This window comes from Barbus barbus (assembly GCF_936440315.1).
Source record: "Barbus barbus genome assembly, chromosome: 33".
NCBI classification, from domain to species: domain Eukaryota; kingdom Metazoa; phylum Chordata; class Actinopteri; order Cypriniformes; family Cyprinidae; genus Barbus; species Barbus barbus.
The window spans coordinates 15068568-15095393 of NC_136761.1; the positions used below are offsets into that span (position 1 = coordinate 15068568).

The following is a 26826-nucleotide window of genomic DNA, read 5'->3' on the forward strand; positions in this document are numbered from 1 at the left end:
AACTTATGTATGCTGATGTAGTTCTGTCTCATAAAGATCAAATATGGATCTAATATTCCATTCCCTTAAATATGGGAGAATCCTGTATGGGACAGTTGGCAATCATAAAATATTATATCAATCATACATAGAAGAAGAGTATACAGAGAGTCGACACACATGATCAGCGAAGCGTGTGCTCCAGTTAACTGATCAGTTGAGCCTGAGAATTCAACTAGAGAGAGAGAAAGTAAAGAACAGAAGACTGCACTAGAACAAAGCAACAGATATGATATTGTGAGGCTGTGAATGCATAAAACATTGTAACTAATTAATCACACAATTGATTGCAATTATCACACCGTGACATAATGAATCACCCATTTTATGTATTATATTTTAGTTTAAGATATATTTTATAAATTAATACATTTCTATACGTTATTTTAACACATTAACATACAATTTAATCTTTGTAACTCATCACAATTTAATCACAATTAATAACATCAGTTGTTATATTATTTAATATATTACAACATTTTTATAAATATGTTTATATAGATTATTTTAATACATTAAAAACAATTTAAAAAGTTAATTGTATCACACAATGTAATCACAATTAATCACATCTATTAAATATATATATATATATATATATAATATTTTTTTATTAATATATTTCTAATATATTATAACATTTTTTATTTTTCTGATTATTTTTTACTTTTAGAGATTATATTTTAGCTATGTATATTTTTATATAATATTTAATGTATATTTTTATAAATATATTTATATACATTTTTAACATATTCAAATACAAATAGCTTTAATGTGTTTATTTATTACTGTTTGTGTATTTATTACTTTTTAAAATAATGAGTGTTACAAATAATGTATATAAATATATTTACAAATATCTTATTATGTATACTAATGATTTATCCAACCCTACATTTAAACATTTTTACTGGTGCTTGCTAAATTCAAGGTTAGGGATTTCAAACCACAAACCTTCAAACCTTCACCATCCAACTTTTACTAACGTATGTCTGGGTCTGGAAACCCAAAGTTTCTTCATATATATGAAACCTGCCTTATATCGCTGTTCTTTTCTTAGGTGTTTGACTGTCTAACTGTATGTATTGCAGGATGTGATGGTGGTAGGTGAGCCCACTCTGATGGGCGGGGAGTTTGGCGATGAGGACGAGCGTCTGATCACGCGGCTAGAAAACACACAATACGACGCCACCAACGGCCTGGACGATGATGACGACTTCGCAAGCTCGCCGGCGCTCGGCAACAACGGTCCCTGGAACAGCAAGCCGCCCACAGGACAAGACAGCAAGCCAGAGAGTACGGCTTCGCAGCCCTCTCAGTAGGAGACAACATGAGCAATGCCCTGTTAAACCACCAGGGCGGCGCTCTTTCTCTCTGACCTCACTTTTTACCCTCGATGATGTAAATCCCATGTCATGGTGTCAATGATGTCATCCATTTTCACCAGAAACTGATGGCTCCACTTCTTATTTTGGGTAACGTTCAAGAACTTCACAGACCAAACTTTGGCAGCAATATTTGCTCACTGGATTTTTTCGAAATCATCTAGCTACAAAGCATTGCAAGAAATGTGACTTTTGAACAAACTTGATTTTATCAAGGCCGAGTGAGCAATCTGAATTAACAGAGACCTGAATTTGGGACAACTTTAGCCCAATAATCAATGTAAAAATGCTGCCTGTCTCACAGTTCATCACACATCTCCATAGTGACTCCAGCTGGCAACCACACTCGATATCAACCAATTGCTGAAGAGACGGTCATGTTGACTGTCTTCTCACTGGAGACTGGAACTGCAGAGGCATCCACTGAGACCAATCCCTGAACATTTGCATTTTTATTGGAAATTCGTTTGGCTATTGTCTTTTTCTCTCTGCCTTCAATTAAAAGTGAACCACCTTGCGTTCCTTCAACACAACTGACTGCGTTAACAAAGTAACAAAAAAAATAACATTGCCATTTGCCATTTGCAGATTGTACTTTAATTCAAAAATTCCTATTTGATTTCTGAATCAATGTGTTATTTCAATCATTTGTGATTCTCCTTGTACTGTACCGTCAAGATTAGGAGTTTCTTTATGGACAGGCAGGCACATATGAAAAGCATATTTGTCCATCTTTCGCCTCGCTCCCTGTATTGACTTATTTTCATAATGGAATATGATATGTTTCTGCATGACATTTCGAAATTGGTAACATGTTTATTTCCAGACTTTTGAGGTCATGTTGGACTTTGGTTATCAATTTGGAAGCACAGTAACCAGGGTTGTGACTTTGACAATAAAAATGCATTCTGCTTCAAGGTCTGATGACTTCAGTGACATCAGATGATGTAAACGGCAGCTGTTTTGACGTTTACTACTTGTTGTTTGACTTTTTTTTTTTTATCTGATAATAACAGATTTCATACTCAGGAATGAACACCATACTGAGAATTGAGAACATTAAATATATCTTACTGTAAATCCAGTCACAAATATACTGTTCATTAGCTTTGTATGAGTTGATTAAATAACATTCATCATGTCTAGCTTCACCCTACTTTTAACAGGAAAACAACCTTTTTATCTAAAAATAATCCTTCTAAAAAATGCAATGAATGCCCTTCTAGCAAATTATGCGATCAGGTTTTTACAGCTTTATGTAATTTCTGTAGAGACACGCTTTGTTTTTACAACATTTTTTCATATACTGTTCACTGGATTTGGAAACATTTCTTAAAGGCCCTTTAAGAGTTGTGGTGTGCTTGAAAAGAAGATTACAGTGATGATGATGATGATGATGATGATGATGATGGTGACAAACGGCCAAATATTTTTTAATTAATCAGTTTGTTCCAATGTTTAGTCAAAACAATACAAAACATGCTAAATATATTTCCTGAATATTATCGCAAAGCCTAAGATATTTCCAAAACCAACCAAATCACAAGACAATATCAACCACCCACTGTTTAAACCTTGTATTATTGAAACTCTGCACAGTTTGTAAAATATTTAGCAGAGCTGTTTTTTGTGTCATATCCAAAGTCTTGTATGTATGCTTTGCCATTTTGTGTGCCAATAAATTGTGCTTACAAAACCTTTTGCCACAATATTTCTGCTCCCTACTCAAGCTTTACATTGCACGTTTCCAAACATGTTTTTCAAGTTTCAATGGCGCCACCCTGCGTTCAACATGATGCCTATTTTTGTATCATTTTGTATATTTAGATATTTTATATTATGCATTTCTTGCTTGTATTATTTTGTGTGTGTGTGTGTGTGTGTGTGTGTGTAGGCTATAATACGTTTTTCAATGTATGCATTTTTAATTTTCAATTAAAATATACTTAAATATACTTTAAATATACTATAATATGTATTTTGTAAAAAGAAAACTACTTAAGTTATAATTCAATATTTCTACATTATTTATGTACATTTCTACTATATGCTGCATAGTTTATTTTACGGCAACAGTGTACTGTTTATCAACATCACGTGTGTGGTGTGATGACGCCACAGCGAAGATGGCGGATTCGCTGTGTGGCGGGGTGTCAGACGAAAAAGATCCCGAAAATGAGGATCACAAAGGGCTAAAATGTCCCTGGGCTGCTGCAGCCATGTCGAGGAAGACAGATGTCTCTTGTTCGGAGGCGAAAATGACGGAAACTCTCGGATGTTATGAGAAGCCCGCCGTTAAAGACGAGCGGCACGAGCATTCAGGTGAGCTCGAGCATCTGACCTTCGCCTTTGCTTCCACCGTGGCTTCAAGTTTACCTGGATTTACAAATACTAGTCTCTTTAATGTGGCCACATCTGATTTGTATAAAATTTTGTCTTGGATAATATTCTGATATCCGTTCTTGCTAAGCAGTCGTTGAAACGAGCTTTAATTTTACGTTGTGTTCTTTTGTTGAGTAACGTTAGCTATTTACAGGGCGCATTCGTATATGTTGTTGTATTCATTTTAAACATCAGAAATCAAAACTCTTGTAGTCTCCCTAGGTCAGGGATGGGCAACTTCAGTCCTGGAGGGCCGCTGTCCTGCAGTTTAGCTCCAACCCTAATCAAACACCTGCTTACTAGTGATCTTGAAGACATTGATTAGCTTCTTCGGGTGTGTTTGATTAGGGTTGGAGCTAAACTCTGCAGGTTAAGTTGCCCATCCCTGCTCTAGGTCTAGTCTAAAGTGCTCATGGGAAGCCTGAGTCAGTGGGTCATCTGAGGTCTGTCTGGTCCAAACGTGGTGTTAGGAACACATCCAGAGAGAAATGTGCACTTAAAAGCTGACCTCTCTAGCTGTTCGCCTATCTAGTATTTACCGTAAATTAGAAAGTACAGCAGTGGAAAAAACCTAGCACAACGTTGTTACTTATATCTGTCAAAATTTGTTGCAGGAAATAGCAGCTGTGCAAACGCGTCGTGCTATCCTCAACTCTGAAATTGTATTCTAGTGGTTGAGCGATTTTGGGTTTTTCAACTGCCTGAATATCAGTGTGACAGATATACTGTATATGCATAATGCACCTAAAAAATAACATAAGTTCAGAAAACTCATAAACATTAGGCAGCCAGCTTCAGGACTTTTTTGAATTGTTGTATCAGCTAAAGAATTCTTTTCTTTCATCAAACATAAGTCCTATGCACTATAAACTTTACTTGTGTATCCAATTTCGTGAAGTTTGCATTTCAAGTTAAGATGAGCATTGACTCACTAGTGATTTTGAGCTTTATTCGTTTATTTACTTTATTCGTTTGGAAACGTCACAGAAGAGAGCACTTAAAACATAACAGACCTTTACAACAAATTTCAACCAAAAACACTACATAGCACTAAAACATCTGTTTATTCTTAATAACTAATATTTGTCATCATAAATTCTTATGCTGTGACTAAAACACAAATTATTCAAGTGCATAAGTGATCAAACGGAGCAAACTCAGCAGCCTGTTATTTGGACCTTCACCACCAAACTTGCCGTTTATTATTTTATCTTTTAATTTATGCAGTGACTTTTTCTACATTTAATAGTTCATTCAACCTTGAAAGTAGATTTGTCTGACAAAATTAACAAATTATTTTAAGTTTATAAAAAAAAATTGTCATTTGAAAACAGAAAATGTCTGTTGTCCTGTGACAAGGCTACCACCAGACTTTTTGTCCGAATCAGTTAATTGGTCACATGGGCACAGCTATTGGCTGATGTTGACCATCTAATGTTGAGATATCGACTAAATAGCTTGATTTCTTACCACTTGCCAGTTTATTTGAATAATTGTTTTCTTTCTGTTATGGATATATCGTGATGTTTGTATGCTTGTCATTTTGCTGTTTTTTGCACAAATGTCAAAATAACTCTGTCGATCACTATAAATGTTGACTTGTCAATTTAATAGCATTAAACACTTTTTTTTCTCTCTACTCCACAGACTCGGATGACTCTGACGAGCCATCTCTGCTGAGGTTCGTGTGTGCAGAGCTCACCAGGGGCTACTTCCTGGAGCACAACGAGGCCAAGTACACTGAGCGGAGGGAAAGGGTGTACACCTGCATGAGGATCCCTGGAGAACTGGAGAGGGTGAGTCCCACAATGCTCTTCTTCTTCTTGCTCTTCTGTAACTTAAAAGAACACTAATAATAAACTTCACCTTCAAATATGGTCATACATCACACTCTTCAGGGATGTGATTTTAAACCGATGTTAAACAGATTTCTGTATTTTCTAACCAGAAAAGTGACCCATGTAAATAAGGTAAAATCTGGGGCAAAATTTTAAAATGCATGTATTTCATGCATGAATAATTTCTCAAATTTCTAACGAGGACAATTTATAAATATTATAAACGAAAGAGAAGCTTTAAGGTCTCCCAGCGATTTTTCTGCCAAAATAAAAGTTCTTTATTTTAACATTTGAAAATAAGACCGCCATAAATACTGGCATTGTAATTTTTCTGTTTTTAAAAATAAAAATGATTAATATATTTAAAAATATATATTAATATTATTAATACCTTTTTCATTAGCAATATTGCATTAGTAAAGCGGTTTTATTTTATAATTTAAATAAGAATAAAACACTAAATAATTTGAATAATTTATTTTCTTTATTTATTTTTCTTTATTTTATTTTGGTCCTTAGCTGATCACATGCCTGACTCTTATTTTTAATTCCATCATATTATCCATACATTTAATAAATTAGTATACAGAGTATGCAGAATTTTCTGTAGGCTTACTCATAAGGCCTCATCAGTCGCATCATTTTACATTACAAGTCAAGATATTATTATATATTTAATATTATAAAATATTATAGCATTATAGACCAAAACTCTATAATTTCAATGCTTTTTATATGTTATCAAAATAGTATTTCAGATGAAAGTGCCTAAATCTGCAAAATATTTGTGCCTCATTCAAAAGGTGTTGAATTGTTGAATGCCACTAGATGGAGATAGAGTTATTGAAAACTACTTAGCTTGGTCAAAGTATATACTTATTTTATTACGCTCATAATATTAATGTAATGGTAATGATTCATCTAATGGGCTGTATGTCTTTCTTCAAATATTCACATAGCATTTTTACATTGAGCTCAAGTCTTCAGGATCACACTCAGGTTTGTGTTGACAGCTGAGGTATGCACACACAAAGATGGCTCTGTGACACTAAAGGTGCTCCACCCCTCAAACCCTAGAAAGAGCTCAGCAAACTCTCCAAACACCAGTGAGACGAGGGTTCAGTGCTGACCTGGAAACAGTTTCTTCATTATGTTTGCAGTGCAGGTGAGAGGCTAGATCTGGTACTTCTGATTCCTGGTCAGTACAGATGGACTGAAGACCAAACAAGCCAGAAACAGCTTTGCTGTTCTCCTCTCCTACATTTTTGCATGCTTTTTCTGGAAATACCATCCAGTTGGTAAAACGTTGAGCTGCAAACCTAATAGATTTCCACGTTAATTCAGAATAATTGCTTTCAGCCAGTGTGTTCACTGTGAGCAGGTAGGGCCCATGTTTTCATCATCTTGCAGAGCTCTACAGTAGGAAGGGCTGATTGGTTCAGCTGATGAAAGTGTCACTTGACCTATCACCTAGTACTTTGTTTCTGCTTTATTTTACACTCGTAGATCGTGCACATTTTTATGCTTTGCAAACTAAATGGCTGAGGTTTTATCAAAAACATATATTTGCACTACTGTTCAAAAGTTTAAGCTTGATTACAAATGTTTTTGAAAGAAACAAGATTGCATTTATTTGATCAAAAATACAGGAAAATGGTAAAATTGTGAAATAATACAATTTAAAATAACTGTTTTCTATTTGAATGTATTTTAAAACGTAATCAATTGTCTTTTACAAGCTCTTATCTGAACTACAGGCCTGCAGAACAGCTCCTCATTGTTAAGCCCTGTCTTGATTTATCTTCCACTGCCTTTTATTTCCTTTGTGCTTTGTTGAAAGGGTTCTAGTGGTCTGTGTTTGTCTCCTAACAAGCTCTCTTTGTTTTATAGCTACTGGTAAAAAATTGTCCCTAAGGATTCACACTCGTCTTAGACTTTAAAGAGCCAGTTGCTTGCGGAGAATGTTAACGTTTTAATTTGTTCTCAATAGTCTTTCTCTGAAACAGAGGAGTGCCTCCTAAAGATGAAAAATATTTTAAGGTTACTGATTGCTGGCAGACATATTCAAGATCTCCTTCAACACATTACACGCCTCGGTGCGCTCAAGCATGTGAAGCATCAGCATTCAGGGCCAAGGGCTTTTTAACATGATGTCACAGTTATTTCTGTGTAACTTGACTGAACACAATGAAAAACAAATGAATATCTGCTTTGCATATTGCATATCTGTGTGCAGGTGCTAATGTCGCTGTTTGTGACTTTCTACAGTTGATGATCTTCGGAATCTTCCTGTGTCTGGATGCCTTTCTGTACGTGTTCACCCTGCTGCCCCTGAGAACTTTACTGGCCTTTCTGAGGTTGTTGACGATACCCTGCTGCGGCCTTGGGTAACACATAATACTCAATATCTCTCTCTCAAAAATAAAAGATACACTGGCATTTAAAATTTTGGGGATTCTTTTTATTTTTGCTCACCTTTTATGCTCACAAAGGTTGCAAAAATACAGTAATATTGTGAAATATTATTACAATATAAAATAGCTCTTTTCTCTTTTAATATATTTTAAAATGCTATTTATTCAAGTGATGCAAAGCTGAATTTTCATCAGCCATTACTTCAGTGTTCAGTGTCACATAATTCTTTAGAATTCATTCTAATATGCTGATTTGTGTTGTAAAACATTTCTTATTAGTATGCAATGTTGAAAACAGTTGTGTCGATTCTGTCAGTATTATTTGATGAATAGAATGTTAAAAAAATATCAATTTTTTTAAATGGAGATCTTTTCTAAACTAATGTTTACTGTCTCGATTAAAATAAAGCCAGGTGCACACTGTGGCACAATTTTTTTTGCAGCCTGAGATTTTTTTTATTACAAAGGAGAACGGAAAAGACGACGTTTAGTTAAAAATGTTAATACTAGCTTATCTACATGATACTCAACATAGTGTTCCTATCACATTATGGTCATACCATCAAAATGACCTCAAGCTTGCATTGAAGTCAGTGACCTCGGTTGCCCATCCACAACTGACTCCTGACACTGACACTCCCGACACATTCTTGCCATGTTTTTGTCGTCTTTCATGAACAACATTGCCAACGTTACTGAGTTTGTGCAATATAACTTCAACTTAACATGTAAATTAAGGTGTCATAACACGTTTAGCTAAAACAGCCATTTAGTTGTTAGAAACATACACTTCACAAACGTAAAATATAGTTTATCATTACCTAAGATCTCACTAGGGTGCTGTCAGAGTTTAAAAGAGTGCACTATACAATTGGCTTTAGTGGCAAAGCGTCTTCAAACCACAAGAAAGGAGTGTATTTGGCAGTGACCCTACTCTACTCGCTAGAGATTTGTGAGCCCACATAAAAGTTGAGATGCATTGTGAATCATTTTACAATCAGATTGTGACCAAATAAATTCTTATATGGTTTTAGAAACTAAAGCTTCTCATTGCGTTTTAATTCTGCCAGGTTCATAATGAACAAGTGTGTTAATGACTTTTCCTCATATCAGAGTACAGTATAATGCCTAATGTGTGCCTCTTCCTCCTCCCATCAGCGTTAATGTTTGCCCTTATTGCAGACGGAGCAGGTAGGATGCCTGCCTTCACAGTTTCAAACAATCCCATCCTTCATTCTGTTTGATCCATACGTTTTATATAATGAGCATGTCATGTCACTGAAGCATTTGCCAACCTGGTAGAGTGTCAATGTAACTGGCAGAGATAACTCCCTTTTAGCTTATGATATGATGGTGCAGTAGTTTTAATTTTAACTCTCAGCCGCTGGCAAGTGAAGAGGTTTAATTCTGAACTGTTAAGTATCATTTCTGGCTGGCAGTGTTTTTGTTTCATGACTGTGTGTGTCTGGCGCCAGTGTGACATTGAATGGCTACATTACACGCCGTCCTGCGGAAAGAAAAAAAAACAGCCTAAGATGGTTTGCAGAGTTTAGTTAGCTAGTTTAAGCTGATTTAGCTTGTTGGCTAACTGTTTTCCCAGCCTAACCAGCTTCCAAAAACAAAATCAAACTAGACTAGCTTGGTGACCATCCAAGACCAGCAAACCACTATAGGCTGATTTATACTGGGTTTTTTTCCCTATAGGAAAGCATTTAAAACTACTCTGGTGTATTTGGTGAGGATCTCCCAAGTCATAGCGGCTTTTCCCTTCGCTTTAATCAAACTGCAAAAAGGTTTAACGGAATCCTAAGATCCATAGCTACACTTAACGATTTTATTAATACCTCATGGTCACATTTCCAGCTTCAGGAGATTATGTGCAGAAATATTCCTATTTAAATGTAATTGAAGAGCTTACACATCACACTCATGTTTTGGTAAAATCTTGATCTAATTTACTGTTACCTTTAGGACCCCTCATAATGAATAATATCTTTCAAGTAATATCAAGTAGCTTTTCAGGACAGTTCATTGCAGAATTTAAAACTATTCAGCATAAAAATTCTGCATCTCATTCCTTCAAAATGAGTCAAGGATATAAAGGACAAAAGTACACATAAGCTGTACTTTCTTACACATAAGCCTTGCACTTTAGCACAAGCAGAAGCTGGCGCAGATGAAAGGCAAATATCAGTGTGTGCTTACAGAGAGACAGATTTCTTATCCCAGCTGTCAACTTTGACTGAATAGATATATATATATATATATATATATATATATATATATATTTATTTATACTAATGTATAGGGGTGTAACATGACGGTTTGGTAGAATATAATCAACACTCAACTTAAAAATTTTATGCAAACATGTAAATTGCACATAATGCAGTTTTTAAAACTAACTTCTAAATGATTACATTAATATCACTAATGGGTAAAGTAAAATATGAGTATAGTGTAATATTTTGCGAAAAGCTCTTCTCTAGACTTCACTTCTCTAGCGAACTAATGAGCTGTGGACACTGATGACGTGCCTGAGGTAAATGTAATGCTACATGACATTTTATTTTGACATCTTTCCATAGTTGTAACACTGATTGAGTGATTACATGAGTCATGAGATGTTCATTCATGTTTATTTTGCATTAAAACTAGTAGTAAAGAGGAAGGAATTTTCCTTTGAAGTTCCACTCATGCAGTGGTTAAAACAATTCTATTTCTTCGGTACACATGCGTACCTAACCGAAAGACCCATACCGAAAATTTTCATATACGCATAAATATACCGTTATACTGTTACACCCCTAATAATGTAGTGTTTGAGCTTTACAGTTATTCATTATATTATATTATATGCTTTGTCATTTGCTTTGTCAAAAAAACTACACTGTTGTTCAAAAGTTTGGAGTCAGTAAGATTAAAGAAAAAAAGAAACTAATGCTTTTATTTAACAAGGATCTTTTAAACTGATCAAAATTGACAGTAAAGACATTTTACGGTAATTTGATCAAATAAATGCAGCATTAGTGCATACAAAAACATTTTGAACAGTAGTGTAGATGTTTTCCTTTCGCATTACCTTGCCAAAATTACATTTATTATTAATTTATTTTTGTACCATGGTATCACCACAGTGCTTTTTTGTGTATGGGGGAGTCTGACGATCATAATCTTTGTGTAACAAAAAATCTCAGATTCTTTCAGCTTTTTGTTGCCAGTTCTCAGTCTTGCTGTTTTCCTGAGGATGTTTGTGTAGATTTCTCCTCGTGAGTGGGAGTGTGATGCCTCAAGTGAAAATGAAACATCCGTCTAGTTTCTCCTTTTTTATTCTCCCACCCACACCCAAGACGCAGGATCTGTGCACACCTCTGAATCACAGCTCAGCTCCTCAAATAAATCTGATACCTTCCGTTCATTAGTTTTCTGCTGAAACATTCTTAAGTGTGAACTAAGGTGTGATGGATGTCAATGCTAAACTTGTGTTATATTTTTTCTCGTTGTCTGTACATGAAGACCATACATCAAACATCTGCATGGGTTTTGACTTGTTCCTAGATGTCTTCTCTGGGTGTTTCTCCAACTATGGGCATCTTTGATATTGTGATCTCTTATTATAATTTGTCTTCTTGGATGTCCAGAAAAAAAGATTATATAAATAACACACTAAACATGAAATATTTCACTCCGTGTTTGGGTCATCATAGTTTTGAAAATGTAAAAAATAAAAATATAATGGATTTTGAAATATAATTTATTATTTAAAATCTGGGTCTTGGACAAAGGAAACATATAAAGAAAATCTAGACAAAAATTTGAAAAGTAGCAAATGATGATAAGACCATTTTAATTTTGACATTCATACAAAAAGAGAATGTGACGTCTGTTAGTTGAATAAATGCCCATCTATACGTTCCTCTGGTTTGAAAGAAAGTCAGTGCTTTCAGTGCGATGTTTTTTTTTTTAAGCTGATGTGTGTAATCATTACATTTAGCCTCAATTTGTAAACTCAAAAGTGCTATTTGTAATTGTTCACTAAGCTTTTTCTGCAACTTGTTCTGACTCTCAGGCCTGTTTAATACACTTCTGCTGTGTGTTTGTGTTTATCAGTGGCTCTCGGTTCCTGCAGCCGGCTCAGGTGTGTGACCTGCTGAAAGGTTTAATAATGGTGCTCTGTTACTCCATGATGCACTACGTTGACTACGCCATGATGTACCACCTGATCCGTGGCCAGTCTGTCATCAAACTCTACATCATCTACAACATGTTGGAGGTATTGAACAGCCCTCAAATCCATTTCAGTTACATCTCCTGCATCATGTGATAAAGGAATTGTTTTTACCCACTCTTGGTTTGTTTCAAACCTGTAAGCTAAACACAAAAAAAGAATGTTCATGCATCGTTTCCATATAGCATAAAGCAGCATACAGATTTAGATGAACATCAGACTCTGTATTGACATTTTAATTTTGGGTGAAGTAAATGTCTGTGTCATTTCATCACTCAGGTGGCAGACCGTCTCTTCTCATCATTTGGCCAAGATATTCTAGATGCTCTCTACTGGACGGCCACTGAACCAAAGTCGCGGAAGAGAGCCCACATTGGAGTCATTCCCCATTTCTTCATGGCCGTCTTCTATGTCTGTATCCTTTTTGTTATACAAGCCGTCTGCAGTGCTCAGAATATAAGAGATGTCATAATTTAGTGTAGGTATGTATCATTGCTCTTTATTTCCATATTGATGTTGGAGGTGTGGTGTAGTAGTTCATTTGGGTTTTTTCATCAGCCATGGTCAGATGTCTCATCCAGTCAGAATTTCATGGCTGATTTTTTTTTTTATTATTGAGATTGTAAATGATATTCTGTTGGATCTGATTCAGTATTATACAACTTGTAGCACAATAAATATCAATGACAAAAGTAGTTCAATACAGTTGTTTTCCTCAGTGTATATTTGTCTCAGTTCTGCATGCTATCCTCATCATGGTCCAAGCTTCTACACTAAATGTGGCCTTCAACTCACATAACAAATCTCTGCTCACCATTATGATGTCCAACAACGTGAGTATACACACACAGACAATCATTTTATGTGCAGACAACAGAATCGTCAAAACCAGAATCGTCCAGTTATTGTGTCACTATAGACATTTAAAAATTGTGTAATCAGAGTTTTTATAGGCTTGTGTTTGTTCACATTTCAGTTTGTGGAAATCAAGGGAAGTGTGTTCAAGAAGTTTGAGAAGAACAACCTCTTTCAGATGTCCAACAGTGGTGAGTCAAAGTCCCAAAATCTAGCTAGTTATACTGGGCTCAACACAGACTAGATTGATGTCAGATGTTATTACTGTGATAATTTTAATAAAAGATTGGGGTCAGATTTTGGAACAAAATAAATACTCCTGTTCAGTAGGGATGAATTAAGTTAATCAAAAGTGACAGTACAGGTATTTGTAATGTTACTGTTTTTTTTATATTTCAAAGAAATGCTGTTCTTTTGAACTTTCTATTCAAGGAATCAATTTTTTTTTTTTTTTTTTTTTTTAATATTAAGCAGCAACCGTTTCAGCATCAAATCAGCATATTAGAATGATTTCTGAAGAATCATGTGAAACTAAAGACTGGAGTAATAGCTGCTGAAAACAGAAAACTGAAAACATTTTAAAACAGAAAACAGTTATTTTAAATTGCAGTGATATTTAAAAATACTTCAGAGTTTTTACTGGTTTAAAATAAATTCAGCCCTAGTTTACATAAAAGACTCCTACTGACTCCAAACTGTGTGTGTCATGTTACTATTGATTTACTATATTGTGTTTTGTTATTTAAAGTGCTGCAAAGAATACTATATTACCAACCAAGCAAATTCTCCCAAAAATAATGGTTAATTCCATTTTTGTTTGTACAACATGCTTTACATGTGGATTATACACTGGGAATATTACAGCAGTGTGCCATGAAAAGTGTTATTCAAAGCAGCTAGTACGGTGTATGTCATCTTAATCACTTAGAGACTCTTTGATCGCAAGGCAGATGAAGGTGCAGTCTTGAACGTTGTGTGTGGGCTGACTCAGAAACATTATAGCATCTTTTTTAAATGCTAATCAAAGCTCTCATGAGCCTTCTGATAACACTCTGTGAGATGCTGACAGACCGTGGTGCCATTTGAGTGCCTGTTTCCTACAGCGCCCATCCTCTTTATGAAAGACACACTGATTGATATACTGTAATCAGCACCTATTCTCTCTTCCGCTGTTTACTCTCTCCCCACTTTCAAGCGGCCATTAAGTCTTATGGTCATCCTTTCAAGCCTTTGTGATGGAATAATTCCTCAAGTTACTATTCATACACAACCAGCTGGAAACAGTGTGTGCATCGTAAAGATTACATCCTTTGAAGTCTTACAGACTGAAAGCTTTATTTGTTGACCGTCGTTTCCCCTCACATTTTGCTGGGATTGGAGTGAGAGGGGCTTTGTGAATATAACGTGCAGAATTTGTGTCGCTTATATGTTGGGTTTATATTTCTGTCCTACAGATATCAAGGAGCGGTTTACCAATTATGTTTTGCTCCTCATCGTGTGCCTGAGGAACATGGAGCAGTTTTCCTGGAACTCAGGTCTGGATTAAGACTAAGATTAAAACTCTTAACTGAAAATGCAGGTATTTTTAAAGTGCAATCTGTTTACTTTTTAGGCTAGTAGTTGGTTTATTGTAGCATCAGTATCTATCTTTTAAATATTTAGCATCTTTATGAGCAAGATCCAATCAGATTCATAATGGTGGTACTTGGAGGAATAGTTCACCCATAAATGAAAATGTATCATCCTCATCCCATCCAATATGTAGATGAATCTGTTTCTTCATTGAAACAGAATGAGAGTCCAAATAGCTGAAAACATCAATAATCCACAAATTTACCTGGATTATTGTGATGTTTTTATCAGCTGTTTGAACTCTCATTCTGACGGCACCCATTCACTGCAGGGGATCCATTGCTGAGCAAGTGATGCAATGCTGAATTTCTCCAAAACTGTTCTGATGAAGAAACAAACTCATCTAAAACTTGGCCTGAGGATAAGAACATTTTCAGCAAATTTTCAACAGTGCTTGCTTAATCTGTTAACAGTATTGATATTGCTCGTAGATCACCTCTGGGTGCTGCTTCCTGACGTCTTCATGGTAATCGTGTCTGAAGTTACGGTTGACATCGTCAAGCACGCCTTCATCACTAAATTCAATGACATCACAGCTGATGTGAGAGCCACAGATTTGTACTTGATTTTCTTAATAATCCATCTCAAAACTACAAGTGCACATTGAGGATGCCATTTTTGGACAGGGTCATAAAGTTCACTAACACATCCCTAAATATAGGCACCACATATGAACTTTCTCTTTCCATCATGTTCTTTAGGTCTACAGTGAATATAAAGCCAGCTTGGCCTTTGAACTTGTCAGCAGTCGACAACAGAATGTAAGTAAAAGTTTAAATTATGGATGTAGTGTGTACTCAATTTTAAATACTTGTTTTAAAAAAAAGCTATCCCTAGTATCTGTAACCTGCATAAAATGGCAAAAAAGGTTTAATAACAAAGAATATAAATAGGAAATGTGGTTGATTCACGGACAGGCCTACACAGACTACAGCGATTCAGTGGCAAGAAGAATGGGCTTCATTCCTTTGCCTCTTGCTGTACTGGTGAGAAGATATTTTCACTACTCTGGTTATTATTGGATTCATTTGTAAGGTAGCCAAAAAATACTGTCTAAAACAACATGTATAAATTGTTTTTTTTTTTTTTTTACTATGTAGTTTCATGTTTACCAACATACTAATTCCAAATAGCAAAATGGCACATGAAACAACAAATGATGTGTTACTGGTATTATTCAAGACTGTAACAAATTGCATATTTGGTGCTGAAGATATGGTTTTGTTTTTGTCTCTGTCAGTTGATTCGAGTGGTGATGAGCTCAGTGAAGATCCAGGGCGCTCTCTCATCTGTCTGTCTGCTCCTCTTTTATCTTGGGTAAATGAATTACCTCAAAGTGTATATCACATCACATAATGTGTCATTTTCACTGCATCACTTAGCATGAAATCTAATCTCTACAGACCTAGAGTATGTAATTGTTTTGTTTTCAAACTGTGTAAATATACATCCGTGAGCATTCTGTGAGCAGTTTTGGCCGGTATCCTCATTAGAAGTGGTTGTACTGCTATTGTTTTTAAATCATGTACCAATGCAACATGATTAAGTTGCAGGGAAAGGTTTACGGTCAGTAAATTTTATTTATTTTTGTTCTGAAGAAATTACAACTTTTATTCCTCAAAGATGTATTGAAAAAATTCATGATTATAAGAAATGTTTCAAAACCACCAAAATCACCATATTAGAATGATTTCTGAAGGATCATGTAACACTAAAGACTGCTGAAAATTCAGATTTGGCATCACGGTGATAAATTATATTTAAAAATAGAAAGTTATTTTAAATTTCAGTAACATTTCACAGTAGTGTATTTTAAGTAAAAAAAAATTTAAAAAGAGCTTAATGTAGTGCGGTTAGCTGTAATTTTTAGCCAAAGTAGTTTATAATAGAGTATAATTGGTAACATTTGTGATTAGCCTGCCCTACGCAAGATTGTAGTTGTAAGTTCTAAAATTGTATTGTATGGTTTGATTCTGCAGTCTGATAACACTGAAAGTGTTGAATAGTATAGTTATTCTGGGCAAGTCCTGTCGCTATGTGAAGGAAGCTAACATGGAGTGTAAGCTGTTTGAAAGACCGACTGCTCAAACCTCAAAACAAACTCCCAAGAAAGCAAGCCCTGCCAAATCTCCCCCACCCTCAGGTAACACCAGATTTGATTATTCAGTAGTTCAGCCATTCTGTTTTTCAAACTCATGTGACTCATATTTTTTTGTGCTGAGGGAATTTTCAAAGAATCATGTTGCTCTTTTATTTTGTGTCTTTTTAGCTGAACCTAAAGTGCAGCGACCCTCCACCTCCATCACCAAGCAGCCGAGCCCAAGAGCGAAGCTTTTTCCCCCAACACCACCTCCTGTAACTGAGGTGACCAGTGATCCGCCCCCAGATTCTCCTCCTAAACTAGAGGAGAGCAGCAGCGAGATGCCACAATCTCCTGAACTTAAACACAGAACCACCAAAAAAGATCTGTTGGAGATTGACCGCTTCACAATATGCGGCAACCGAATCGGGTGAACTTTAACCCCATCACCATAGTAACTGCTCAGGAATGAAAGTGGAGAAGACTCAGGGTCTGAGTCTAAAATAATTGCAAAGGCTTTCGAGTGAGTTCTTCAGAGGTGGCAACTGTTTAACTCTAACTGGAACACTACTCATTTTGCCATCCTCTCTGCTTCCATTTCTGTGGTGTATCTACCAAAGGAAGCAGATCTTGTGCGTAAAGCATTTCAGATCAAAACAATGAGTCTGTTCACCCTCGGCGGCCTGGCATATCACATGATGTAGAATCTATTATATGTTGCTTTAGGATATTTTTGTCTCGATTTTATCAGAAAATCTTGGAACAATAAATGAGGCATGAACTTCTTACAAACCAGGCCTTTTATCTTTAATCTGAAACTAAAAAGCATAAATTATATAGTTTTTAAACACTTGAAAATATCAACTGAGTAATTTACAACTGCTGCTTATAAATAGATAAAGTTCTATATATTCACACACTTTTGGCTTAGAATAACATGCTAAACGGGTTTGCCAATAATGCTGCCATTAGACTTGATCAGTCTGGCAAATATTTATTTTTAGAACTTGTAAAGGTATTATTTGTTTCAGTTGAAGTCTGTATTGTAACAGATACATTTCTTTAAACACACGACTCACAGAAAGGGAAGGTTTAGCTAATCTAATGCCAGGCTGCTTGATAATTCAGCTCTTAATAATATACATGGTGCCAATCCAGCTGACTTAACTTTGCACTGATTTACCACATTGTCTTAAGCTGTACAGAGTATTTTTGTGTTTCTAAGTATGAAAGTTTACACCAGCTATGAAAGAGCAAATAACTGATTCATATGAAGTGTAACAAAGTGAGTGTTTTTTGAATGCACATTGTTAGTGTATTTTGAAATTCAAATCATCTGTGACCAATCATATACTGAGAGAATATTGTTTGATATTTTTTTTGTTGTTTTCAATGTAATTAAATTATTATCAAGTAGTTCATAGTTCAGTATCACATTTATAATGTTGCTTGGAAGGTGAGGAAAGTTGAATGTCAATCCAAGTCTGTACAGCCTATGTCTAGAATTTACCTCCGGTATAGTCATGAGGTGCAAAGGTACCAAATGGCAAGTGACTTGAAAATGGAAATTCCGTCATTCTCTTTTGACTGAAAATGTTTTTTGAGCAGTTTCCCTGCCATGATCTGAAGTGTGCATAATTTGCATTTCAGTATATTGTATTTTGGTTTATTATCATTGTAAAAATCAAATGACTATTTTTGGAGAGATTCTGAACAGGGTTGCACAGGTAGTTGTCCTCACGGTGTGTTCTCATTTTTTTTGTTTTTAAAATGTACCATAATGCTAAAAAGTAGTTTCATATATGTAAATGTTGAAGACTAAACCATTTGTTTGTATGTAATTCAATCCCTGTTTTAGGGACAGCAAATAAAATTGTTTTGTAATTTGTGCCATATGTTTTATATTACATGACTTTATACAGAAGCGTGTATGTTTTTTGGTGCTGTGACTGGTCGTCATATTGTAAGAATTATACAGTTTTTATTCACCTTGTAGTTTTATCAGTCAGAATGCATTCTCCCTGGTATTAAACTACGCCCACGTATCTGACAGCCTGAGACAGTAATCTGTCACTTTGTGACCTTTTCTCCTACAGAATTCACAGACTAGTAAATCCGCCTCCATCTCCATTTCCATGTGTATGAGGTAATGTTTACCTCCCCTACACCCACCACCAACCTCACTGTCCTTCTCCATCAAGACCTCCAGATACCAGGTATCTACTTGACGCTAAAACATACAGTAAGCACGGAGGAGTGAGGGCAGTAGGTTGTTTCTAAGGCAACTGTGGCCATTTAGAGTAAAGAAATCCTTTTGAAACTTAATGGTGTTTTATCTCAATGTATTTATGTTGAGAGTATTTTGCAGGACTAACCAGTGTGGCGGCCCTCTGATGTGACCATGGTAATCTGTCGTTGTCCTGCCTGCCATGTCGGAAAATAATAATTTCTTGTCCAAACAGGCCGTCTGGGGTTTGACACTGTTGGATTTTGTCTTTGTTCAACAATGTCTGACACACAGAACATTCTGCAGCCATTGCATTCTTCACAGAATCCCTTAATCCTCAGCTAGAAAGAGAATTTAATCAAGTGAAGTCCTGCTCTGATATCATGTACACACAACATTCGGAACCTCCCTCACATTCTTTATGAATAAAGCAGTTGTTTCCCAGAATATATTGAAGGAATAACATGCCTGTTTTAAAATTGAAGGACTTTTGATGTAGATAGACTATTGGGCTTGTGGACTTGCAAAGTAAAAAGTGACAACAGTTATGGATGACAACTGCAATGTATAACAATAATGTCAAATTAAGTAGACTTGACATTAGTGTAATATAGAGTCGCTCTGTGTACTTAAGCTGTGCATATGAATGAAATACACAAAGTATTTTGTTCTTGTTTTTGTTTGTTTTAATGCCTTTGATGTCTTAATAAAATCAGAGAAAAATGATTCATGTAAGAGATGTGAGCCCACTCAGTGGGTGAACTTATTGGATAATACATGAAAAGCTGAACGAGTAGATAAAATCCAAAAGTTTGAAATGAAAATCCTCTATGTGTGTTGCTTATGTAACAGCAGCTCTCACATATCCTCCCCTGCTGCACCTTATGATTCTGGAGACTGATTTCACCAATATTCCTATAAATAAAAATCAGATTTTAAGGCTTGAACAATATTTTTATCAACCCTGTCAATTGCCCTATCATTTTAGAGGTAGCTAATAGTTTGCAGTAGGACTTGTTTGACAGGAAACTTTTTTCCAAGACCAATGAAAAATGCTGATCCAGAATGATGTTCTATTCAGCTTTGTTCAACATTATAATGATGAATGTTGGTTTATCAATTATGTTCCACCTGTTCAGTCCACCAGTTAAACGTGTTTATTTTATAAGAAATGGTCAAAGTAATAAAACCTTGGAAAATTTGACAACTAGTTTCTACCAAGATCTTAATGACTGTTAATGCTCAAAACCAAAATAAATCAGATCTTCAGCAGTAGTAAAGCAAAGTTTCAGGTGTCCACAATGCCATTTTGGTTCAGCTATATAAATTGATTTTCAGTATGAAATAGTTTGAAGTTTAAAGTAGTTGTACAATCTTAAGGCAATACAGTCTGTCAGAGATAGATAGATAGACAGACAGACCGATAGATAGAGTCAGATTATAGATAGATAGATAGATAGATAGATAGATAGATAGATAGATAGATAGATAGATAGATAGGCAGACCGATAGATAGAGTCAGATTATAGATAGATAGATAGACAGACAGATAGCTAGATAAAGTCAGATTATAGATAGATCGAGTCATATTATAGATAGACAGACAGATAGATAGATAAAGTCATATTATAGATAGTCAGATTATAGACAGACAGATAGCTAAAGTCATATTATAGATAGATAGATAGACAGACAGATAGCTAGATAAAGTCAGATTATAGATAGATCGAGTCATATTATAGATAGACAGACAGATAGATAGATAAAGTCAGATTATAGATAGTCAGATTATAGACAGACAGATAGCTAAAGTCATATTATAGATCAGGGATGGGCAACTTCGGTCCTGGAGGGCCACTGTCCTGCAGAGTTTAGCGCCAACCCTAATCAAACACACTTGTTTGTAGCTTTCTAGTGATCTTGAAGACATTGATTAGCTTCTTCAGGTGTGTTTGATTAGGGTTGGAGCTAAACTCTGCAGGACAGTGGCCCTCCAGGACTGAAATTGCCCATCCCTGTTATAGATAGATAGAGTCAGATTATAGATAGATAGACAGACAGGTAGATAGATAGATAGATAGATAGATAAAGTCAGATTATAGATAGATAGATAGATAGATAGATAGATAGATAGATAGATAGATAGATAGATAGATAGATAGATAGATAGATAGACAGACAGACAGACAGACAGACAGACAGACAGACAGATAGCTAGATAAAGTCAGATTATAGATAGATCGAGTCAGATTATAGATAGACAGACAGATAGATAGATAAAGTCAGATTATAGATAGTCAGATTATAGACAGACAGATAGCTAAAGTCATATTATAGATAGATAGACAGACAGGTAGATAGATAAAGTCAGATGATAGATAGATAGATAGATAGATAGATAGATAGATAGATAGATAGATAGATAGATAGATAGATAGATAGATAGATAGATAGATAGATAGATAGATAGATAGATAGACAGATAGATAGATAGACAGATAGCTAGATAAAATCAGATTATAGATAGATAGATGCTATGGTCCTCAGAGTGGTTGCTAGGGTATTCTAGGTGGTTGATAGTGTGTTATGTGGTTGCTAGGGTACTTGGGTTGGTTGCTAGGGTACCTGGGGCGGTACAGTGTAGCTATGCAGTTGCTAGGGTGCTCATTGTGGTTGCTAGGTTGGTTTGGATAGTTGCTATAGTGTTGCTACATAGATAGATAGGTTAGAAATATTAGATGGATGAGTTTGAATGGGTTAGAAATAGTACATAGAAGGGAAGTCTGATTGAGTCTAATGGGCTTCAGTGTGTTTAGATTTGAATTTTGACAGTTGGAGTTTGAATAGTCTTGGCTCATTTGAACATTCCGTCAATGTAAGTCTATGGGATTTTCAGCTTTATCCAGTCTTCAGCTGGATCAGTCCGATCAGTTTGAAAAAGATATAGCAACTCGAGTCAGAACAGTCGGAAGATCTGGGCTGAGTTTGGCGTCTGTAGAGTTAAAGCTCTAGGAGGAGGAGCAGTCAGAAATTTCAGTTGTTTAAATAGAGAATGAGAATGTGACGTAACTCCTCATTCTCTATAGCATTTAAGTAAATTGGCTTTCTCAAGCCAACTTAATTATTTAGTTAAAGTGAGATAAACCATCTAATACCACAACATTTATTAATTACTATTTTATTAATTTTAATAATATTTGTTAATAATAATTTAGTAAATCCTTTGCCCCCCAAAAAAGTTAAAACTGAGGAGTGGTAGCCTACATAACACCTGTAAATGTTCCTAGGATTTTGAAAAAAACAATGTCAAACCAAAGTTGTAATATCATATGGTTACACTAATTATTTTATTTTATTTTTGCGGGAATAATTAATTGGCTACTTTACATATTTGAAAACAATTCACTTGTTAGCCTACTTAGTTTGAAAATATGCTACCATTAAAAATATTTTTTCATTAGCCTATTAAATATTACACTTTTGAACTAAAAATTAATCATTATGGACAAAAGGTGTATAAAATCGGTCACATTTTCACCAGTCGTCTTCAAAATCAGTGTCTAGAAGTGGTAAAGTGGATGACTGAGAACAGCCATCTAAAATCACCTCGTCTCTCATCTGCAGCCGACAGGCGGAGCACCGAGCGAAGCTCCGGAGGGGATACCGTTAACACACGGGGAGGGGATACCGTTAACACACGGGGAGGGGATACGAACGCAGTACCTACACCTCAGTGGCTCGCGTTCATCAGCCGCGTTATTATCGCGGGGCATCTGACTGGCCGGCCGCACCGTGAACCTGCCTCTCGCCGCGGGGGGACCATGATCAACATGAATCGCTCTCCGGACAGCAGGACTTGAGAAATCACCGAAACTGTCCCTCATAGTACACCCAGAATTCCCTCTACTTCTATCACCTGGAATTGCTTCAGCACCAGAACTAATCATGTTGTGGAAAACGGGACTGATTTTTCTGTGCTGGGGCTTGACGTCCGGGGAACACCAGGACAGGCAGTCCGGTACTCCTCCTGCTCCAGCGCGGACAACTTTGGATTTCGGCTTCGTCCCCGCCGGAGTTTACGATACTGTCGCCTATTACGAGCCTGGGGCCATTGGGATTTTATTTAACATGATGCACGCTTTCCTCTATGTGGTTCAGCCCAACCCGTTTCCTGAAGGTGAGCTCAGTCTTGTGATGTTCTTGAACTTCTGAGCACCACAAGAAATCTCAAATCTCACATTTTCCTACTCTTGATTAATAATTTGAATCGGGTTATTTTATATAGCCTATCCCAATTTGTGCCGTTTCTTCAACGGCATCTACCATATTTTGAGCAGGTAGGTGTGAGAGGTGCCACCTGTGATGTCTCAGTGGGGGAAGGAAGGTGTCATGGGTTGAATACAGTTGGTTTCTTGTATTCTCCACCTCCTCCGTGTTCGTCATTATTTGGTGAAATTTGAGATTAAGATTGTGACCCTGTGAGTCACTGTCCTAATGAGCTAAAACGCTAATCTGGAATGGCATATGTTGCTTGTATTTTCCAGCCTGCCACAGGTGGATATAACCCGGTTCCTGGAGGAATCCCAACCGTACACACCCATTTCAGATTGTGGAGAACTTTTAATAAAGAGCTGCATCAGGTGTTCGATTAGGAAGACATCCAAAAATGTGTACTATTGGTGGTCCTCTAGGTTCGAGGTTGGGAACAGCTGAGATTTTGCTGATGTACTTGCCATCTTATACATTCTGCTATGTATGCACTCTTCTGTTTCCAATGGTTATAAATCCTTCGTTTTTCTGTAGCTTGCTCGTTTCTCATCTGGTGATGATCCCCCTCTAGCAGTAGGTCTAAAAATCATCCTTGCATTCGTCTTCTGAACGCATGCGGCACTGACGGCGTTTTGTTTTCTTTTCTCTCCTTTTCTTTTTTTTATCCTTCATTCTCAAATAAAAATAGCCACAGCTGCAGCCTTTCCGCAAATTAATTAGAATGATAAAAGCTCTCTGACAGGCCTCCAGTATGTTAATTCAGCCCACTGCATTTGATTTGCAAGAAAGAGACAGCTGCGACAGTCTCTCCATAACTCAGATTCTGCTTGATTTGTTCTGTGGAACTACATATGTTTGTGCCAGTGTTGGAAGTCATTTCATAGCGTGGATTTTTCAGGCCGTTTTCCGCGAACTGATTTAAGAAGGCTAGTCAGACATTCTCAAATCCTTTGATCCTTAAATCTGAATGGACTTGACAAGTGAAAGTAAGGACACTGGAGTGTGATGGTAACCCCCTGACTCCTTCAAAAGAAACAGTGTCTTTAGACCTACGAAACTACTCGTAAGATCAAAGCGCGCTGGGGAACGATGGTTTGGTAATAGCCTATTAATTGCTCAGTTTGAAGGTCTCTGGGTTCACAGAGTTATATTGCCAGGAAATATATTAGAGAGCGCTTAGGAGCTCTTTGTTCTCAGACACTGACCTGGCTGTCCTGACTGCCACCTTTGGTCTCCCTCTGTTCTCTGAGCCTCAGGCTGTATCTCATTTTGCTCCTCAAAGCAATTATTATTATATTTTTTTTTTCTTTTGGTACAGATTTCTCAAATATTCCCCCATCTGCCACTGGTTGCACAAACAGATATTCATGTTCCAATATCGCACCATTGGTTGAGCCAGTATTGCTGTATCAGGATGCTCAAAATCCAGAGTAATGTTTTATATAATAATTCATTTTAGTTGTATTCACATAATAAGTAGGGATAGGATAAAGTATTTTTATAACATACACTACCATTCAAAGTTTTGAGTCAGTTTTTATTTGAATAATAATTTTATTCAGCAAGGATGCATTAATTTGATCAAAGATGATGGTAAAGACATTTTTAATGTTACAAATCTATTTTAAAATAATTTTTGATGTATCATTCTTTTATTTGAACTTTTTACTAATCAAAGAATCCTGACAAAATGTAGCACAGTTTCCACAAAAATATTAAGCAGTACAACTGTTATATTTAACAATATAACAGTTTTTCAGCATTTTAATTAAATAAATATATAGCCTTGGTTAGCCTAGAAACTTCTTGTAAAAACATAAAAAATCCAATCCCCAAACTTTTGAAGTACAGTAGTGTATAAGTAATCAATTATAAGTCTTGATAGAGAGCTATTGTAATGTGAACACCCTCACGGTCCATCTCAGAGAATATACAGCAGAACCCAAAACTAGCAATCCAGGTTGATGAACTGACTCAGTCCATCTGAGGAAGACATATGCAGTGGAAGCAGTTGCCAGGGCAACATAACTGTATCCTAGCAAGTGTGTTTGAGTTTCTCCCATTGGCCTACATATGTCTGAATGCTGTAGTGTTAAATGAGGTGCGGGTATCCAATGCTTTCTGAGAGAAGTGCAGTGCTTTAGTGAATCTTAACAGATCCTTGTTTAAGCACAGGACAACCAAGACTATTATGCAGATTTTGATGCCAGGACAGAGGTGAAAGTTGAGAAATGTTGAGTGCTATGTAATTTAATGTAGTGTAAGTGCGATTTTATACATGTAAATTTTAACACCATAAGTCTGATATCCATGTCTGCCACATTGAATGGGTTCAGATCTGTGCCAGCAGGGCTGCTGAAGGATGGCGCGCCAGTGTTTATCGCAGATGGTATCCTGAGTGGCATATCTGTGGGCTGCCAGCTTGCTATGCTCCCCTTTGCTCCTCTGCATCTCTAAGAGACAATAACGCCACACTGAGGCTGAGGGGAAATTCGAAATTGTACTTTTTCCTCTCTCTGTTGCTCCCTTTCCCTCTTTCCTTACGCCAGTTATGTCACTCTGCTTGACCTCCATTCTTTCTCCTCCTTGACTCCACTCAACATGCCCTCTCTTACATATTCATGTCTGAAACTCCGCAAAGGAGTTATATTTAAAGGCTGGTGCTGTTATTTTTAGAGGTGGCTTTAAAAAGCAGTCATAACTTAAAATTTGTTCAGTTCTGATGTGCAACTTGTGACTTGAACATAAATCCATTAAAAGAGAATAGAGGGATATTCAAAATAAGGATTTTTTTTTTTATAAACCATATCCTTACATTAAGAATGCACTGTAAAGTAGCTGTGTCCCAGGATATGATTGGTATTTTATTAGCTGCTGTGAAATATCTTGCACATATGAATGCAGTGAGTATTATTGATGTTTGATGAGGAAGCTGGAGATGTTGGGAGTGTGTGATTTGTCTTACTGTAGCGCTCACATGTTCTCATGACTCAAGCATGACTGTGGTGCTCCTGGGTCTGGCACATGTCACTGGATTTCCTGGGGCGTCTTCAACCCAACATGAGCTCCAGTAAGCCCAGTGCCCAGCTATCAGCAATATCAAAATAAGCTGAAATCTAATATTATTCTCGTAATATTTTTAATAAAACATTTCTCCTGCCAAGCAATATGTGCATGATAGTCTTGTGTTGAGTTTTGGCTGTTCCTCGAAGAGTTGTGGGCTTATCAGTAGCATATTGGATATAAGTCAATATTAGTGTTTTTTTATTGATCGGTTGGTTGGTTGGTGTTCAGTATTGCATATTTATTTGTGCATGCTCATTCCACCTATTTTTACATTTAGATTACCTTTGCCTTCATCTATAGATGTGTTTATAGTTATTTTTAAAAATCTTAATTCAATTTAAAAAAAAAGTACTTTTAGGTTTAGTGTTCTTTTTCTAATCTGTTTAGACAAAATTGTATATAATT

General features: G+C 36.2%; 3 protein-coding genes across 11 annotated transcripts in view; all 3 read left to right on the top strand.

Moving 5' to 3' along the window:
* Positions 1-3137, top strand: part of LOC306853436 (LIM domain-binding protein 2-like) — a 57497-nt gene extending 54360 nt beyond the window's left edge. Inside the window, exon 9 of one of the 2 annotated variants that reach the window (XM_079390836.1) lies at positions 1137-3137. In XM_079390836.1, coding sequence (XP_079246962.1) covers positions 1137-1367 — 231 coding nt within the window. In that variant the 3' untranslated portion in view covers positions 1368-3137. The remainder of the gene's footprint in view (positions 1-1136) is intronic. The other variant, XM_079390837.1, reaches the window with a different exon arrangement.
* A 398-nt stretch (positions 3138-3535) lies between these two features.
* Positions 3536-18902, top strand: LOC306853110 (transmembrane anterior posterior transformation protein 1 homolog). Of its 2 annotated transcripts, XM_079390298.1 has the most exons (15): positions 3536-3752; positions 5460-5608; positions 7919-8037; positions 9223-9255; positions 12175-12337; positions 12572-12707; positions 13028-13125; positions 13269-13338; positions 14602-14682; positions 15211-15320; positions 15481-15540; positions 15697-15765; positions 16020-16096; positions 16759-16922; positions 17049-18751. In XM_079390298.1, exons 1-15 carry the CDS (start codon positions 3557-3559, stop codon positions 17291-17293), a joined length of 1770 nt encoding a protein of 589 aa, XP_079246424.1. In that variant the 5' UTR covers positions 3536-3556; the 3' UTR covers positions 17294-18751. The 2 variants fall into 2 exon arrangements, with proteins under 2 accessions (XP_079246424.1, XP_079246425.1); XM_079390299.1 differs by lacking the exon at positions 9223-9255 and having other exon boundaries at positions 17049-18902.
* A 3879-nt stretch (positions 18903-22781) lies between these two features.
* Positions 22782-26826, top strand: part of LOC306853526 (prominin-1-A-like) — a gene marked incomplete at its 3' end in the record, with an annotated part of 51819 nt that continues 47774 nt past the window's right edge. For 2 of the 7 annotated variants that reach the window (XM_079391010.1, XM_079391015.1), the window contains exon 1: positions 22784-23263. In XM_079391010.1, coding sequence (XP_079247136.1) covers positions 23032-23263 — 232 coding nt within the window. In that variant the 5' untranslated portion in view covers positions 22784-23031. Of the gene's footprint in view, positions 23264-26826 lie in introns of all 7 variants that reach the window. The other 5 variants (XM_079391011.1, XM_079391014.1, XM_079391012.1 and 2 more) reach the window with 4 other exon arrangements.